Source organism: Aegilops tauschii, chromosome 7 (assembly GCF_002575655.3).
Source record: "Aegilops tauschii subsp. strangulata cultivar AL8/78 chromosome 7, Aet v6.0, whole genome shotgun sequence".
Taxonomy (NCBI): Eukaryota; Viridiplantae; Streptophyta; class Magnoliopsida; order Poales; family Poaceae; genus Aegilops; species Aegilops tauschii.
In genome coordinates, this window is record NC_053041.3 from 602,700,686 (window position 1) to 602,720,269 (window position 19,584).

The 19,584-nt window shown below is 47.1% G+C and overlaps 2 protein-coding genes across 2 annotated transcripts; both read right to left on the reverse strand.

Annotated features, from left to right (window-relative positions):
- Positions 1-6,623: 6,623 nt before the first annotated feature.
- Positions 6,624-8,846, reverse strand: LOC109732002 (protein DETOXIFICATION 16-like). The gene is made up of 7 exons (XM_020291187.4): positions 7,983-8,846; positions 7,792-7,878; positions 7,636-7,692; positions 7,310-7,548; positions 7,096-7,214; positions 6,915-7,001; positions 6,624-6,819 (listed from the first exon to the last, which is right to left on the reverse strand). Exons 1-7 carry the CDS (start codon positions 8,768-8,770, stop codon positions 6,769-6,771), a joined length of 1,428 nt encoding a protein of 475 aa, XP_020146776.1. The 5' UTR covers positions 8,771-8,846; the 3' UTR covers positions 6,624-6,768.
- A 6,309-nt stretch (positions 8,847-15,155) lies between these two features.
- LOC109732012 (protein NUCLEAR FUSION DEFECTIVE 4) lies at positions 15,156-17,246 on the reverse strand. Its single transcript, XM_020291200.4, has one exon. The coding sequence runs from the start codon at positions 17,111-17,113 to the stop codon at positions 15,299-15,301; it is 1,815 nt and encodes a 604-aa protein (XP_020146789.1). The 5' UTR covers positions 17,114-17,246; the 3' UTR covers positions 15,156-15,298.
- Between the last annotated feature and the right edge of the window lie 2,338 nt (positions 17,247-19,584).

Here is a 19,584-nt window from a genome sequence, read left to right on the forward strand (position 1 = left end):
GTTTGTATCTGAAAATAATTTTCAGTTCCATGAATATCATATAACTATCCCAACTTTCGAAGGTTGGGTTTCATGGAAGCAAACATATTCCACTTGACCGTAACAGAATTCTAGCTTTTGGATCAAAGGACGAGAGTCACATGATCCATAGCATTAGCGGGAGGATACGGAAAGCATGCGATAGGACAAAGTCCTTCTCGGCACTTTTGAGGACAATCCTCATATTACGGTACCAATCGTAAAGTTTTAACCAAATATTTAACAGCTATTCAATTTTAACAGGGAAGGTGGAAACGCGAGCCATTATTCTACAACTATTTTGCATATAACACTTAGACAATGTTCATAATTAATTGCACTAAGAATTAAACATGTTAATTCAACAGTGCGCTCCCACTCAAATCAATATCTCTCAAAATTGATTGTGAGTGATACAAGACCCACATTTCAATTGTTCGCCATTGGTGTAACACCACTGATGACGAAAAATCTCAACCGGTAGGCCAACTTGCCAATCACATCTCTATGTGACTCTTGTTCATCTTTCGATGCGTGTGTTCCGAGCTCATGACGGTCATGCCTGAACGTCAAGACAACCAAGTGATCTCGCTGCGAGGTCTCAACTCACCCGCCTCACACTTCTCTAATCGTTCGTACCCATGTGACACGGCGCACCCCGAAAAGATAGGTGTCGTGACGGTGCTACACTTGGGAGAACACTAACTACTTGGTATTTTAAGTGAGAGATCACCCTAATAAAACCGACTACCGCGCAATCAAGAAGGGTGCATCATAAGGGATAAACATCTCAGGCAATTCATAATAGCATGATATGGTATAGCCCTTTCTGACGGAGAAGTCTTTCATTTCTTCGTCTTCGGATTCGCGTCGGTGTTCACCTTCGCGAAGATTGCCACCACCTTGTCGATGCACCAGATAATATTGCTATCTCTATAGCTAACAAAATAATGCATTACAACAAGGTTGACACGCAGGTCATTAAAGTGCAATCATATGGCTCCAACCATCATGCCGAATCATGACACGCAGGTCATGTTAATCAAATTACATCATATAGTCATCTCATACATAATCGAATTAGTATGAGCACTGCTATACCACATCATATGCACATCCTGCAAAACCACTAGCATCTTCCGCCCATCTCCTAGTGATTCAAGCGCTAGTTTCATCAATACCATTTAGCATGCTTGCTTATCAGTTTTATTGACCTCTATTTCTTGTAAAGTGGTTGTGGCAGGAAGCCGGGAATAATTACAGTGGATACTACGTTTGCGAGTCCATCCGCCGCACGACCTGTGAGCGGGGCTACACTAAAAAACAATATGAAGTGCGTAAGCAATAATATTCACAATTTTATTTTATTACCATCATTTGTGTTGAGTTTCATTCATTCATATATATGTATTGACCCCCTTCTTCAAATTAGATGTTTCGGATGCGGGATGAACTCCTAGCACCAGATCACATGCGAGCAATTCAAGAAGAATTGACGGCATTTTTTCTTGACCACGTGATCGATAAAGATGGAGAGTACCATGTGGACCCTGAGTTCATATATAATTAGGGAATTATATTGTAAGAGATATTATATTGTATGTATGTAGCCAGTAGCGTCGGATAGATATACGAAAACTTGTTGTTCGACCAATCTCTCGGAGAAGGAGAGGTCGATATCACTTCTCTCTGTATGCATATGTTCATGACGATCTTCTGTTTCCTTCATTTTTGGTTACTAGATAGCGTGTCGAGTCCTCTCTATACGTATAGTACGTAGCGTCGACCAAGCACGGAGATAAGAGAGGACACTTCTCTCTATTAATTAGGTAACTAACACAATATATGAAACACCTAAATTAATCCCCCAAAACCCACTAAACCCACCCCTTAAAAAAACAAAAACCTCAGCTCCTGCGAGCTGCTGACGCGTGGATGCCTATTGGTCCCGATTGGTGCCACCAACAGGGAACAAAGGGCCTTCTGCCTGGGCTCGCCGCACCGGCCACATGGAGGCCCATCTGTCCCGGTTCATGTAAGAACCGGGACTAAAGGCCTAGGGCTTTAGTAACGACCATTTAGCTGAAGGGGAACGCGACAGAAAACAAAAATTTTCCGACCTACGCACCAGCCCAGGACCACTATGGAGACTGCATACATGGTTTGATCTTTTTCGTTACCGACTCGTAGCGCAGCGGGAAGTAGAGTCGATGACGATCGGCGGTGCAGATCCCCGCAGCTAGGATTTACAACCTCCCAACCGCGAGGATGTATACCCTCATCTGCTCCTCAGACAGCCCTCCGGGAGGCGGTCGAACAGCCCCCCCCCCCCCCGGACGGTGTCGCGGACAGCCCTTCGGGAGGACCTTCTAAACTCGAACGGTCACTCGGACAGCCCTTCGGGAGGACCTTCGAAACTCGGACGGTCACACGGACAGCCCTTCGGGAGGCACTCACGAACTAAGACCGAAACTACGATCTCTCTACAGAGTTGCACACATACGGTGTCATCTATCCGGCAGGGCTTCGCCGTCCAGAACTAGTTCCTGCCGGAACCCAGACAGCCTTACGGCTCTACGAAACTCTTTTCGTGGGAGGGAGAGAAGAAGCCAGATAATGCATGGCATGTGTATGAGAGCAAGGGATGAGTGTGGAGGGCTGCCCCTCCACCTCTATTTATAGGAAATCCCAAGGGGGTAGGGTAGTTTCACAAAAAACCCAAAATGCACATGAATGAAGTCCTTCCACAAGGACCTAGGAGTGAAACCAAGGAACAAGAAGGTCCCCAAGGGGGGATACCCTATGTGGCCGGCCACACCCCCATGAGGGGCCCAAAAAATGGCTCCTATCCATCTATGTCATCCCCAAGATCTTTTGGAGCAAAGCCCCAAAAGGTGGCTTTCCATAAAGTAACCATAAAGCTGATTTTCACTATTCACGACGACATTTTTCAGCGTCTGATCGAACTGAAAATATTTATGTGGGCTAAGAAAATTTCCAGTACCCACTAAAATGATTTTCAACGCGTTCCGAAACAATTCCGGTTTTAGTGATTTTCATCTGCGAAACGCATCTGAAGTGGCTCCGGCAGCTCCGGAACATTTCTGGTTTTTATCTCAGAAAATTCCAAAAAGCTTCCAGAATGATTCTGGCATCCTCCAAGAATTATCAGGCATGTGCCGAAACCAATTTGACTTAATGGTGTATCCCGAAACAACTTTTCGGTATCATCGAAACTTATCCGATGACCTCTCTCTGCGGTACGATTCCGCTGTCCGAAACTTTTCGGTGTCCGAAACTTTTTCGGTGATTTTCTCTCAGGCTCCCTGTCTAGTATTCAGCAGATAGATGACCCTTAAGTGTGTGACCCTATAGGTTCGGTGAAGTATAGACATGACCCGGAACCCCTTCCGATCAATGATCAACATCGGAGCCGTGGACACCCATATTGACCCCTATACCCACACGAATAAATATTCGAGTGAACCTCCAGTTGCCGTGTGCTATTCCTGTTGCTTCGCGATATGTTACAAATACCCGAGGTGAGACATGTTGGCATTCCCGTGGATCAACAACTTGTGCACTATGCTAGTTACCTCGTTACCGGTATTGTTCTCTTTTCTCGTTATCGTATTCCGGCATCCCCGTGATCAAATCACAAAGTGTCTGGCCAGACGATGATGGATACCGTAACACCGAGAGGGCCCAGAGATATCTCTCCATCGTCGGAGGAGCAAATCCCAATCTTGAGCTATCAAGTTACTTGACACACTTTTCCATGAACCCGTAAGCCGCCGTAATAGCCACCCATTTATGGATGACGTTTAACAAACCCCAAAGTTCATGAAGCAAGCATGAAGAAACTCGATACTCTCATGGTCTAAGGAATCATGCAAACGTTAACCATCTCTGTGTTATGTACCAATAAACTTGTGACGAATGAATCTCATAGCATAACATCAATTCGGGTCGATTCAACACAAATGTCCTTCCTGACATTGTGCCCTCAAAGTTGCTTGGCATAGACATGCCCATGATTGGGAAAACATAATCATCATGCAACACTTGAGCTAGTCTTAGAGGCACGACTAGGAATACATTTTACCGTTTATTATTCCACACGTGCATATGGGTTCTCCCCAGAGCCTTTATGGATATACGGGCTCGGGAACCACAGCAGTTATAGCATGGAACATAAACATAATTATGAACAAGGAGATAATCAATAAAATTTATTATTGCCTCTAGGGCATATCTCCTACATTAGCTGGTTCAACAACCAGGACAAATGGCCCTTACGAACCGGGACAAATGGCCCTTTTTCTACTAGTGTAAGGGCTTACCTCTTTGTTGAATCATTTTGGTGGAAATTTTGTTGATAGAGGGATTCGAGTTTCAAATAGATCGCCTTGGGTTAATCATTTTTTGTTTGTCGACGATAGCTTAATATTTATCAGTGCAATAGAAGAAAGTGCAGATAGGCTAAATCAAATTCTGCACATATATGCGGACTGCTCTGGTCAAAGTGTCAACAAGGATAAGAGCTTGGTCTTCTTCACATCAAATACCACCACTTTAGTTTGGAATAGAGTAAACTAAGACTCTCGGAATAATTGTGGAGGCTTTTAGTGAAAGATACCTTGGTCTTCCCACAGTCACTAGTGAGACTTTCGACCATATTAGCAAAAGAGCTCGCGGTAATATGCAGGGATGGTCTGAACGTAACTTTTCTAGTGCAGTGCAGGGAGAGAGATTTTTCTTAAGTCAATTATTCAAGCTATCGCTACGTTCAGCATGTCTTGTATTCGGCTCACGCACAGTGTAAGAAATATACTTCAAATATGGCTAAATATTGGTGGAGCAGCTCTCTGGATAAAATGACTTTGCACTGGATTTCCTGGAAGGTGCTTGCATCTCAAAAACTCAAAGGTGGAATGGGATTTCGTGACATGGAACTCTTCAACCTAGCGCTTCTCGGTAAGCATGGTTGGAGGTTCATGGTCAATCCTAATTCTTTGTGTGGTCGTGGCATGAAGGGCTGGTACTTCCCGAATTCAAATTTCTTGCAAGCTACACTACCGCAGTCTGCCTCTCTTATTTGGTGAGCGATTGTGGCCAGACGGGAGGCTCTTCACGCGGGCATGATCATGCGTATTGGTGATGGTTGTACCATCTCGATTTGGGATGACAAGTGGATCCCAGGTACCATCCGTATGTGTCCTATGTCTAGACCTACTAATGTTTCTCTACAAACCGTGAATGAGCTCATTGAGATGATGGAAACTAGACATGGAAGACAGAACTTGTTCGTGAAACGTTCCTAGCTCCGGATGTAGAAGCTGTAATGGACATACCAATCCGTACTGGGGGTGGGGATGATTTCTTCGCTTGGGATTTTGAGAACTCATGTGTGTACTCTGTCAAGTCGTCGTACCATGCTCTTGTGAATCAAAAAGAGCATCTTGCTCTAGAGGAAGGGACGGTTACCGGTACCTCCAAATCAGAACAACAGATGTGAACATCTCTGTGAAAGCTCAAAGTTATGCCCAATGTCAGGGTTTTTTTTGGTGGAGAGTACTACGTGGAATTCTCCCTGATGAAGCTACCCTAAAGCATAAACATATTAAACCTCTTAGCCGTTGCAATGTTTGTCTGGCTAGAGAGGAGGACCTCATGCATGCATTGGTCACTTGCTCCCATGCATGCAAATTTTGGGATGAAGCACAAACATGGTTCGACTTCCGTCTTCCAAGGCTGCATCCTACCACTTGGGCGAGAGTTATTTTATGTGATGATCGGTTCACGTATCAAGTTAGAGCAAAGATTGTATCGGTGATGTGGGATATTTGGCATTCACGGAATCGATGGACGCATGAGAAGGAGCATGTTGATCCGGTGTTCTCTGTTCATCGCATAAGAGACGACTTGGCTTTGCTAGATATCCATATTGCACAAGCGGTTGTACTGCCAGGTCACGTCTGGCGACCCCCTGGTATTGGGTTTATCAAGATACATGTTGATGGTGCAATAAACTCCGGAGCAGGACTCGCTGGTGCCGGTGGTGTAGCTCGATCAACTACATTGTTGCTCGCTTCATGGTGTCAGCCACATATGGATGTTACAGACCCCGTCATTGCCGAAGCCTTATCACTAAGGGAGGGGGTCCTCTTTGCCTGCTTGCGATGATTCTCACATGTGATATTGGAAACCGACTGCCTGGAGATTGTGAATCTCTCGAACACTCGCCGCAATTCTCGTTCGGTTGTGGCTCCTTTACTTGTAGAGATTGGAGGGCATGCTTTGTTTTTTGATTTTTTTTGTTATTCAACATGTAAACATGTCTACTAATTTCCCGGCCCATGTATGTGTGAAGCGTGCCAGCTCGTTGATGGTGACCGAGTGTTGGCTGGACTCTGAACCCTCGTCCTTGATCAGCAATCTGATGGCTGGTGACCCTAGGAGCTCCTTTGTGATTTCCCGCAAAAATAAATATTTGAGAGATCTCAGCTGTCAATGTGTTTAGGGGGGGAGGGGGGCCGGGGGGGGGGGGGGGGGTACCGAAGGAAAAGTGATTTCAAAATTATTAACAATATCACTCATCAAAAACCAAGAGGAAGATAATTGACAATATCAAGTGGTGCTGGTCACATCCTAATCTTAGCCCACAATATTCACATTATCTCCCGCCCCTCGAAGCAAATTGGCCTATCTACACACACATCAACAAGTTTCCGGCCTGCCGAAGGATCTTCATGCAACCGGAAGAGAAGTTCCTAACACCATGTCTTTTGCCTTAATTGACTGAAATCAAATAGGAAACACAACAAGAGGGATCACGTATTGTATTGCTGTGAGAAGGAAAATTCTATGATGCTGCGCAAATTGCAAGTTCTTACCTCATTCTCCCAGTTTATAGAAAGTACGATCCACACGAGCAACACAAGCTTGGTGAGGCTGCCGCAAACGATGCCGAGCCAAAGCCCCTATTGGTTTGGAGCCACAACAATTTCGTTCTTTCAGGCATATTCCTGTGGTTTCCCAGTGAAATGTTTAAGTTCATGCTGACATAGTACATACCATTCCGTTCAAATGCAGGACGAATGCAAGCAAGATGGCCAAGGGGACGCCCGCCAAGTAGAACGCAGTGAGGTTGACACGTGCCCCGATCTTCTGCTCACCACATCCGTATAGCACACCTGCGATGTCAAGAAAAAGATCATGCCACCCATGTTCCAGATTGCTCTAAATACACGACAATGTGTGAATTTCAGTCATGCTGGCTAGCTCGTGCCTGAAAGAGAAGTGTGTATTCCATCTACGAAGAAAGATATGGCGAGGACAGGGATCATCCTGGCAATGTATGTGACTACTTCCTCTTCGTTGCTGTACATGTAACCCCAGGATTTGCGTAGAAAAATCATGGTGATGGAGATCACTGAGCCTGTAAGCATGGCCATGCACACGACCACTCTGGTTGCCAGCCTCGCTGCCTGAGGCCTACCGGCGCCAAGTTCATTGGAAACGCGTGTGCTGTATTGTATATGCAGGAGGAAAATCAGAGACACAAATCAGCATATATTCAGCACTCCACATGTTTGTTTGTGAGTTTCACTGCACCTTATGGCTGCGCAGAGACCGGATGGCACCATGAACATGAGAGCGCCGGTATTAAGACTGCAGAATTCAGTAATGCACAACTTAGAAAAGAAGGGAAAGGCAAAAAAATGGTGAATTGTGGAAATGCAAAAAGGTGTCTTGGTTGGATATTATTACCATATCGACAATACCGAGGTTTCAAGCTTAGGATTAGGCAGAAGGCCAGACAGCAGCACAAGCAGTTCAAACGACCACCATTCCAGGCTGCACATTCGAAAAAGTATTACCAGCAGAATTTCATTGAGGGCAGGTATACATGCTTCCGATGATTAAGAAGATTTTTTGAGGGTTTTGTCTCACGGTCTCACCAAACCATCATGGCGGACGGCACGGCGAGCTCCGCGAACTGGCGCAGCTCCTTGAAGGCCTCCATGGAGAACCCAGTCCACGTCCCCCTGCAGGCGCCGGACAGCCGCGTGTACAAGGACAGCATGGCCAGGTTCGTGGAGTAGGAGACGGCGGTGGCCAGCGCCGCGCCTTTGCTGCCCATGCCCGCCTTATACACCAGCGCCCAGCACACAAGGATGTGGCTGAGCGAGGTGACGGCGGAGCTGGCCATGACCGGCACGACGATGCTCTGTGTCTGCAAGAACCGGATGTGGCACACCAGAGGGACGTACGGGACGAGGGCCGGGATGAGCCACCGCGCGTAGGCGCCGGCCTCGGCGGCGATGGCCGGGTCCTGGCCGAGGAGCAGGAGGATCCGGGCGGTGCTGGCCCAGACGAGGGCGACGGGGACGCAGGAGACCGCCAGCACCAGCATCGCCCGCTGCTTGTAGACGCCGAGGAGGCCGTACCGCCGCGCACCGAACGCCTGCCCGCACAGCGTGTCCAGCGCGCTCGCCATGCCCACCAGCAGGCTGAAGCCAGTGACGTTGGCGAGGGAGGTGGCGAGCGAGGCGCCGGCGAGGGGGAGCTCGCCGAGGTGGCCCACGAACATCACCGACACCAGCTGCAGCGCGCACCGGACGATGCCACTCGCCACCAGCGGCCCGGCCAGCAGCAGCAGCCGCTTCGCCTCCGACGCCGCTGCCGCATGCTCCTCCCGCTCCGCGGGTCCGAGCAGGGACTGCCCGTCCACGCTTGGCTTCTGCATTCCTTTTCAGCTTCAGCTGAGAGCTGGGCGCTGGAGTAAGAGCATCTTTAACAAACGCGTTATATAAGCCGCGCGGTGCAAAAGATTCCTATATAGGGTGCGCGATCAAAAACAGCGCTCCAATAGAAGCTGTAAAATAGACCACGGCACCACGCACAAAAACGAAACTATAAATGTAGCGCATGCGGGCTGCGGGGCTGCAAATTTGGGGCGCCGGCTTGTGCACGCGGGCTACTGCATGTGCGGCTGCCGGGTTAGGCGCCGTGTTTTTGTGTGTCTGGTAAACCTCCCGCGCGCAAAAAATACCATTTCAGCGCTGTAAAACTTTTTTAGGGCACCGCGTTAGCCCCTGCTTCCTCAGTTCCTTGCAATCCTCCAACAGACGCGGACTGCACCAGAAACTGTGGAAGCTGCATAGCAAATGTTACATTTGTATAGAGTTTCCACAGTCGTTGCCAAGCACTAGACGTCGGTGCGGTGTCTGAGATCTCGAGTAACCCAAACAGCAACCGACAATGTGAAATATATCTTTCCCGCCAAAAAAATGATAACGTGGAATGCAACTTGGTAGCCACTTTGGCTTTCGGCCGCATTAACTAATCAAAGCAACTCATAGATTAACAGGGTATGGTGGGTGTTCTTAGTAGGATGTTTCCAAAAGCAAGCTCATGGTGTCATATATTATCATTTTTTTGAGGGAAAGTTGTATTTCATATTCTGGGTTGCTGATCGCATGGTGTATGTGGTGAGCAACCTTAAAACAAATCTTGTCAGTTGCTGTTTGGGTTATTCGTGCTAAGCAGATTGAGCACACATCAGGTGTGTACCACCAGGCAATTCGCATTGCAAGCCTCACTAGTCTACCTACCACAACCCATCAAATACCACGCACCACGAAGCCAAGGAGTCTTCTTCGGTCGTAGACGCAGTGTCGAGTCGGCAAAAAATTCTAGAAACCTATGCAAGCTCTAAAATAAATAAGACCTACCTCCCAGTGGTAAATCCATAAATATGTGTCAAATCAAAAAAAATATTACCAATGACTCGTTATGCAGGAAGATCTGATTTCTACAACCCTCTGAATTGACGGTGGAGGATTCTAAGTGTTGAATGAAAAACGAGATGTAATTGAAGTAATGAACTTGCATCTTTCATTGATCATCAGATTGGTATTTAAACAAGGCTTTACACCTGTTGGCATAGTCAGTTACGATGAGAAGCTGCCTGTTCGATGATTACATGCGCCCATACAATGAGAAGCCGTCACGATCCTTGCTCCGGCGGCACTCCGGCACCACCGGGAGAGAGGGGGAGAGAGCCCCCCCCCCCCCCCCCCCCCCCCTCCTTCTTCTTCTTCCTTGGCCTCCCCCCTAAATGGGAGGAGGGTTCCCCCTCTAGTCCATGGCCTCCATGGCGGCGGAGGGGCAGGAGCCCCTCCGAGACCGGATCTCCCTCTCTATTCTCTTCTGTTCCGTGTTCCTGTTTTTTGGCCGAAAATTGTTTCTTATATTTCCGGAGATCCGTAACTCTGATTGCGCCGAGATTTTAACATGATTTGTTTGCGAATATAAGTTTCCTTGCGCCCGAAATAGAACTCCAACTATCGTACTAGGTGACCACAACCCACCACGGCGCGCCAGGGCCCTGGGGCGCGCCCTGGTGTCTTGTGGGGGCTGTGGGCCTCTGTTTGCGTTGATTTCAATTTCCAAAAATCATAAATATTTCAAAATAATTCTCCGTAAATTTTTATCGCATTTGGACTTCGTTTGATATGGATATTTTACGAAACAAAAAATATGCAACAAACAGGAACTGGCACTGGGCACTGGATCAATAGGTTAGTCCAATAAATCATATAAAATGTTACCAAAAGTATGTGAAAGTTGTATAATATTGGCATGAAACAATCAAAAATTATAGATACGACGGACGTATCAAGAGCGCGGTCGGAGGAGGAGAAAGGAGGGCGGTGCGAGGAGGAGGGAGGAGGGTCGCGGCATACCGAGGAAGGAGGAGGGAGTACGGCAGTGGCAATGCGGCGACGGTAATGCAACGGTGGCAGAGGCAGAGTGAGGCAATGAGGAGTGAGGGGAGGGAGATGGTCGGGCGCGGGGAGGAAATTTGATAAGGCACCCATAGTATTAGCGTTGGTCCAGGGCACGCGCTACTGCTAAGCCCAATAGCAGTAGCGCAGGTAAGCAACCCGCGCAGCTGCTAAGTGCCGCCCACCTGCTGGCACAGTGCACCCGTAGCGGATGCTAGCCACGTCGGCCTACCAATTATGGGCTGGACCGAGGACCCCCAGACAACAAAAGAATGAGCCATACTTACCATGACCCTTGACGTACTTGGCGCACACTTCTAGATATGTTCAAATCATCGGCAAGCTTATCCCTAGATGTAACCAACATACATGTAACCCTAGGTACCACCAGTCCCTATATAAGCCCAGGGGTTTTAGTCCATAGGGTTAAGTTAGATACATATGGTCTCGAGGTAGATCATCATGTATATTGTACTTCAACACAATCAATACAATAAAAGCAGGACGTAGGGTTTTACCTCTTCGAGAGAGCCCAAACCTAGGTAAGCATCGTATCTCTTGTTCGTCCTATTTCCATCAAGCTAAGATCACCAGCTCGGAACCCCCTACCCGAGATCTATTGGATTTAGCTCCATGGCTATTCTAGCTAGTAAAGATGTACATTTAAGCTGGCGAGCATGAATGATCTAAGGTAATTACAACCAAGTTGATGGTCAAATGCTGGATCTAGTAGCTCAAAGTGATTGTCGAGTATCTTTGTTGTTAAGGAGTGTTCATTGATTTAGCTAGAGCTAATAAACCCGCTAGCAGCCATATAGTCTCAATCATAATGTATGTTAGCCGCCACCTGATTTTTTTCTTCTTCTTTCTCTTTTTTGCGATGTGAATTGAAAAAACAAGAAGAGAAAAGCCACCAACTGTACAATTACTCGGGTTAGTAGGCTTAATATATACTATGAGTAAATAGAATTATTATATATGATTGATATATTTGTGGATGGAAATAGAAGCAAATTGCATATTCTCTAAGAAAAATAGAAGCAAATACAATAAGAACAGTCTCGATGATGAACAATTGGCCGGGTGTTTTTTTTTTGCGAAATGAACAATTGGCCGGTTATCCATATAAACTAAAGCCATATGTGTATATGACATTTAAAGATCCATCAAAGTACAGTTTGGCGCATAGATTACATATATTATAGGACTATACTTTTCAGTTTTCACCATCAGTAGAAGTTTTATGACTTAATGCAATACTTCTCTAAATGAAAAGATGTAATATATTTAAATCTTTATACATTATATTCTAATACTTCTTTTGGGCTTGGCGTGCTTGTCTAAGTTCTAATTAATTCTCTAAGATCATGTTTGATTTTTATGGAGAGAAAATACAACACAGATAATAATAATTCTTATGTGATATAATATAATAAACAAAAATTAAGACAAACTACTGACTTATAAGTGCATGTACTTTGAATAAGAATTTCAATCAGAAAAATAATAGATGGCAAAGATATTGCCGGCCCATGACACAGTCTAAGCTCGTGGCAGCGGCCATCCGGTGGGCGTGGCGTGCTCGTGGCAGCGGCCATCCGGCGCTCCGGGTGGTGTCTTCTTCGAGCGGCGCGAGGTGGACAGCGGGCTGTGGTGGCGGTGCTGATCTTGGATCTGGCGAGGCACCATGGCCCGGTGCTAGGCGATCCGTGCACGCGATGCTTGATGGAGGCTCTTCGAACAGATCTGGGTGAAAACCTGCCTTTGGCTAGCTGCCAAGGCCGGCGGTGACGGCGCTGTTATGCGGCATTCCCTTCTTGAAGGCATCGCCGAGGAGAAGTTTAAGGCCACCATCTGCTATCTCCGAGGGAAACCCTAGATCAGTAGATTAGATGACGGCGGCGCTATTTTGTGTCGTTTCCTCTCGGGGGCGTCAGTCTTGGAGGTGTTCACGGGATCAAGGGACTAGAGGATGGCGACTTTGGTGGAGCGGTGCTTCATCTTTCACATTGATGATGGCGGATCTCGGCGGCATGGTGCTGTGGAGACTCGGCGTCTGATGCGCGGAGATGGACTCGTGTAGGAGGAGGAAGCTGTCTGGCGTCATGGGGACGTCGATGGCAGAGTGGCCAGACAAGGTAGAAGCCTCAATATGATCTGAAGACGGACCTGTGGAAGATGGCGGCGACGACACACGAGTGCGTCTGACCGGATTGTGCCCCAGACCCGGTATGTGGCTCGGCTGGGGCTTCCGAATGAGTTTCGGCTTCCGGCTTTTGATGTTAGGCTTAGGTGAGTGGTTTGGGTAGTGGCCCAGCTAGCACCCCCTCATCATATTGGATAGGAGTAGCGGCATATGTTGCCAAGATGGTGGATTCAGACACATTGTTGTAATACTTTGTACGGTCCTCGAGAATAATCAATAAAGTGGCCGCATGCATCTCCCAGATGCAGAGGCCGGGGGTCATCCTCCTTTTAAAAAAAAATGACACAGTCTAAGCTAATTACGACTAAGTTCACGATCAAATGTTGTATCTCACAGCTCACGTATGGTGATAATCGAGAATCTTTTTTTTTCTGAAGGGGTGATCTAGAGCTAAGGAATAAACTTGCTAGCGGCCATCAAATCTGAATCATAATGTAGCTTAGCCGCCGCCTCGATTTAAATTCTTGTGCCATGTGAAGACACTAGCCATCCACACAATTGCCAGCTGAATAGAAAAGGTACATTTTGTGGGTGAATAAAAATGTTCTACCTATAACTTACGCTAATATCTGACTGATAAATTTATCTGTGTATCATCACATAGCTGTCACACTTGATATGTTTCATCGCTTGTTCATCGGACAAGGTACCATCGTACAACTACAGAAACTCCTACAAAATGAAGTTGTATCGTCGTGCCGCCAATCAAGATCAGGCACACCACCTTCCCAAGTCAAAGAGAATCAAGTGGCTGGACATAAAATACATCATGTAAAGCACGGAGCATTAAACTATGATAAACCAACCTATAATCATATCTCCCAAGCATTCGTTCTAACTCAGTATTCTATCCCCAATGCCGTTGGAGATCTCAATTCCTGTTTGCTCAATAATTGATGGTATCCATGCTTGCAGTTTGATCACACGGTTGTAGTATTATTTAGGTCGGTACTTCTCGCTAGCTTGGCTAGAGCTGACCCCTAAATAACTATTCCCACGTGCTCGTCGAGCGTAAGAAACTTATTGAACATTCAAAATTTGACACAACAGGATAGATACCACGCAATGCCATCATGACCTTTGATTTTTGGGTTTCACTTCAGTACGTCCCTCTTAATTGAATCAATAGTTAGGATTAAAACATACCCTTCACCTAAGAGGGTATAATTGCTGTTGTCAACAAGCCCGTCAACTTTCCGCCGTGTCCGACGTGCGTTCTGCTTGGTTGTCTCAGAATGCGATGTAGAGAACACATAACATGGAGAACTAGATGACACCCCACGCGTTGCAACGGGAATCAGTTGCAATATATTTTGAGAAATTTGATTCTATGAAACATGAATATTTGTACTGATATTATATGAACTAAAACAAAAAATACACATTAGATATAGTAATTTATTTTGTATAGTTCAAAATAATTATTGAATATAAGTGGCGTAATATAATGAAAAACTTTTTCCGGTGCATGTAGTGCACCTTTGATGATGTGACGTGTAGTGAGGTGGAATGTTTGCATGAGATCAATCAATAATATATTTTTCCCATGCCTGTCTGTGGTAGGCCTTTAATGATATGGCATGTAGATATATAGAAATTACTAAATAATATATAGGATTCGCCAGGAAACTACATGCCTACCCATACACGCGCATCTTTCCGTCAAAGGTTGAGCACAAGGCTAAGTGGCGGTGTGGCAGGTAACACCATTAATGCAACCTCCAAAGAAACCATGTCCGACAATGGTGCGGGTGACGAGGAGACGGCAACTGCAAGCAACAACAAGCACCAGAGCCCTCTTCCATTCGCTCTTCCACTCAGGATACCTCATGCTAGGGGACGCTATGTTTATTAGTTCAAGCTGAAATAAGCTAGGATGAACAGTAAAATCTAAAAAGTAAAAAAAAACATTAACGAATATATGTTTTGAGCACTTGCAAACATTCATACTAGAATGACATTCATAGAAGTTGTGAGAAAAAAATCAATGCGTCAGAAATGATATTTTGAAATCATTTTGCCATACCGATCTTCACGATGATCCTGTCACGATCTTCATGATGATCCTGTCACGATCTTTGCTAGAATTATTTGCAGTCACATGCATGCCTGGTCGTACCATACTAAGAAGAGTCTTTGCCGTGGAAAGTTGGAAACCGTATTAATTACCACATTAATAATTTGACAATGAGTAACATCAGAAAACTACAGTACAGTTCATCCACATCTTCTCTAAACTGATTAAGTATTGTTTTAATCGAACGAAATTAGTTAGTCATCACTTGAATTCGTCATCGTTGACCTCCTGCAGTTTCTTGTTCTTGCCCTGCTTCTTGGCCTCGTCCTCCTCTGTAACGACGGTGCCCTCCACCGTTTCCCCTCCATGATAATCGGCGGGTGCGACGACGGGCGCCACCTTGAACTTGGCGTAGATGTCACCCTTGTAGAAGTTTCTGGTCCTCCACACGAGCACGAGCGAGACGAGCGCGCCGGCGAGCGTGACCCCGGTGATGATGAGGAAGGCGTGCTTGAAGCACAGCACCCCCTTGCAGATCTTGTCGCCGACCGCGGCGGCGGCGTGCCCGCCGTGCTGCCTGGCGGCCTCGGCGTCGTACATGCGGCCGGCGATGCGCACGTTGAGCACGTAGGCGCCGATGGGGCTGGCGGCGGAGCCGAAGTTGAAGAGCGTGGAGTAGTACTTGAGGCCGAAGACCTCGGAGATGATGGAGAAGAGGAGCGGCCACTGGGCGCCGAAGCAGAAGCCGAGGATCACCGACGCGGCGTAGAGGGACTGTGGGACGCCGAAGGCGATGAGGAGGTGGCCGACGCAGGAGAAGAGGAGCACGGCGGTGAGGGCGAGCGGGCGCGGGAACCTGTAGCGGGCGACGAAGAACTCGGACATGTAGCCGGCGCCGACGCGGCCGGCGTAGTTCCAGATGCTGATGAGGGAGACGAAGGTGTTGATGCTCTTGTGCGGGTAGCCCAACGACTGGCCGATCTGCGCCATGTTGTCGATGGCCGTCAGCGTGCCGCCGATGCCGAACACGGACACGACGAAGAGTACCAGCATCTCCACGCTCACCAGCGCCTGCATGATGGTGTAGTCCTCCCCCAGCGCCGGCGGCTTGAACATGTTGGTGAGGCAGCCCTTCATACCACACGACGGCTCGTCGTCCTCTTTCTTCGTGCATGCTACTGGTTCCTCGACGGCGATTGCCGGTGGGTGCTGGAGAGACTCCTCGAGCTGGGAGACGGCGGCGTACTCCTCCTTGATGACGACGCCGAGGGGGAGGAAGAGGATGAGGAGGAGTACGGTGGCGCCGACGGCGTAGGCGGCGTGGGAGAAGCTGGGCACCTGCTTCTGCACCACGATCATGACGAGGAGGTAGGTGGCGAGCGCGATGGAGATGTAGAGGAAGCAGAAGAAGGGCTTGCTGTTGGGCTCGTCGCCCTCGGCGCGTCGCCGGTAGGGCAGGACGCGGATGGTGTGCACGAAGAAGATGTAGACGGCGGCGGGGAGCCATGCGATGAGGAGGACGAGGGACTTGGCGTCGTCGCCGTAGATGGCGAGGTAGAGCTGCGTGTAGATGGCGCCGCTGAGGCCGACGAAGCCCTTGAGCAGCCCGATGACGATGCCGCGGCTCTCGGGGAAGTTCTTGACGCAGGCGACGAGCGCGCCGGTGTTGGAGAAGGTGAGCGCGTTGGCGCCGACGCACATGTAGATGCACATGAGCCACACGGGCGGCGCCGCCGTGCGCTCCGTCAGCGCCAGCCACACCATGAGGTACCCCGCCAAGTTCATGCCGGCGCCGATGAGGAGCACGGCCCACGTGGGCGCCACCTGCTGCACCAGGCCGGAGACGACGCCGACGTTGGTGCCCAGGTCCTTGAAGAAGCCGAGCGTGTTGAGCGTCTGCTGGTTGTACCCCAGCACCGACCGCAGCTCCTTGGAGTAGAGCGCGAAGATGTAGGTCGACCCCGACGCCGCCATCACCACCATGGACGCGAACACCACGTACCACCGGCTGCGCAGCACCCGCCCCGCGAACGCCGGCGTGCACATCACCGCCGCGGCCCCCTCGCCGCCGACCATTTCCTCTTCTTCTTCTTGCCCGCTCGATAGATCTTCTTATTCTCTTTGCGAGGATAGAATGATAGGGACAACGCCAGTGCAAGCTGCTACTTATAGCGACGTGACGACTAGTGTGTACCAGTTGCCTAGTATTCTTGCCATGGCATGATGGTAAGCAGTTCATGGACCGAGAGAGACAGCTATGACCAATGGGGCAACCAAAAGATTTGGAGAGATGACAAGTACACGCAAGGTGTAGCTGGTATAGTGGACTTTCGGTCAAGTTGCCGAGATTTGATTGGATGCTACTGCATCTGGTGTTCACTGGCAAGCTCAAGAGAGGGTATTTTACCATGTCCATGTGGGCAGCATTGTTTGGGGATTAGTGGCGGCTAAGGTGTGTGGTGTGGATGTGGACTAAATCCAGCACCGCCGGCACATTCAGGGGGTGTTTGGTTACAGGGACTTATTGGTGTAGGGACTTAAATAAGCCCCTTTAAGTCCCATCTAAACAAAACAGGAGGGACTTATTGGGACTTAAAGTGGGCATTTGGAACTTATGAAATAAGACTCTCAAGGAGGAACTTATAGGGACTTATAGTTGTAATATGGTCTTTTAGTCCATGTTAAGTCCCAGGAACCAAACAAGTAGGGATTTATTAGGGACTTGGGACTTATAAGTTGGGACTAAAAAAAGTCCTAAGACTTATGAACCAAACAGGGCCTCAGTTGACCAAAAACTCTTTGGCCTATACTCCGTAGCTTTCAGTTGGGCAGCTTTTTCTTCCGTCCCTCCCTGCGTTTTGGAATTAACCATGTGAAAGGGCCTGCCTACGACAAATTCAAGGTGGCCAACATAAAATAAATGCTACTTTAGATATGGTTGAAATTTGACATTGACTAGCAAAGTGTCAGTGTGATTAACTGTAGCAGATCCAAAATAGACTAGTAATACATGTTCACAAACTTGAAGAAAACATCACCCTCGTTTTTGGTAGATTTCACCCAAAATTTATCCATCTTATTTCATTTGCATGAGGTGGATGGGGGACTAAGGGGTTTTCTGCAAAGTGTGAATCTAAGTGGTTGGGTCTTTGTGCAAAAGTAGCAGAGCTTACCTTGCGTTCGTTAGATGCAGATCAAATGAAAAATAGATAATGGATGACAAACAAACCACCATCATCAACAACAAGCTAGATCTCTTATAGGAGTAGAGATTGGAGTATCTAAAACAAGCTATTATTAGCTGACAAATAACAACCTTGGGTGTTGGTGGTATGATCATTTCCTGATAAAGAAATAACTTCCCCGGCTTGTCATCGTCAAAAATCCGATATGATAAATCACCAAGGACTAACATGAGCCATTGAAGATGCTATTAACCAACACTTGCTATATAACACGACATAAAATGCAGTGTTTTTTTGCGGGAACGAACTTATATATGAGATTGGATAATCAATTTTTCTATGGTATTACTTGGTACCAATATATCATGTCGTCTGAAAATGTATGTGCTCTAAATAATCAAAGGAGTATCTTACGCTCGAGGAGCACGTGGGAAGAATTATTAAGGGGTCATAGACAGCTCTAGCACGGCTAGCTAGAAGCAATGAACTAAATAATATAAGAGTGTGAACTGCAAGCATGGATCGTCAGTTATTGAGCAAACTAGAGTTGAGATCTCCAGCGATATTGGGGAATATAGTATTGAGACAGATGGAATGCTTGGAGATACGGCTAGGCTTGGTTTAACGTAGTTTAGTGCTCGTGCCCCGCATGATGAGGTGATTCCATGGATTTTTCGTCCTGCCACTTGATTCTAGTTGACTTGCTGGGAAGGTGGTGTGCCTGATCTTGAATTCTTGATTGCTTACACGACGATACATAGCTTCGTTTTTGTAGCATATGATGTGTATATCACGCGGCTGCTGTCCAATGGACACAAATATGATGGGATGTAGAGTAGGACAGCTAGCTAGATATGCTACACAGATAAATCAGTTAGATATATAAGTGTGTGTTCTATGTAGAACGATTCTAGCAAAAATGTATTCATTCTATTGAGCTGAGCAATTGTGGATCTGGCATTTTTTTTTTCTTTTTGTGCGGTTGGCTAGTTATTTCACATGGCAAAGTAATTCAAATTCATGCGGCTGCTAAGCATGCATTATGATATGATCCAGATTAGATGGCTGCTAGCAGGTACTTATTTTCTTAGCTCTAGCTAGTTTAAGATCCTCCATGATCAGTGTGAGCTGTGAGATCCAACAATTGATCGTGAGCTTAGCTGTAATTAGCTTAGGCCGTGTCATGCTCGACAGCTAAAACATAAGTTTATACTCTCTTTTTTGCGAAAACATATCTTTATACTAACAAGAACAGTGGTGCCATATAGTACATATTATATTTAGGAGTATTAGTCCAATTCTATTTAGTTATAAAATGTATTAATTCTATTTAGCCGAGCAACTGTGGGGTTTGTGTTTTTT

Excerpts from the sequence above, each read along its gene's own strand:
- LOC109732002 (XM_020291187.4), bottom strand. The coding sequence starts at position 8,770 with ATGCAGAAGCCAAGCGTGGACGGGCAGTCCCTGCTCGGACCCGCGGAG. Across the intron at positions 7,215-7,309 it reads AATACACACTTCTCTTTCAG|GTGTGCTATACGGATGTGGT; the intron begins GCACGAGCTAGC and ends TTGACATCGCAG. Across the intron at positions 6,820-6,914 it reads CTATAAACTGGGAGAATGAG|TCAATTAAGGCAAAAGACAT; the intron begins GTAAGAACTTGC and ends ATTTGATTTCAG.
- LOC109732012 (XM_020291200.4), bottom strand. The coding sequence starts at position 17,113 with ATGGTCGGCGGCGAGGGGGCCGCGGCGGTGATGTGCACGCCGGCGTTC.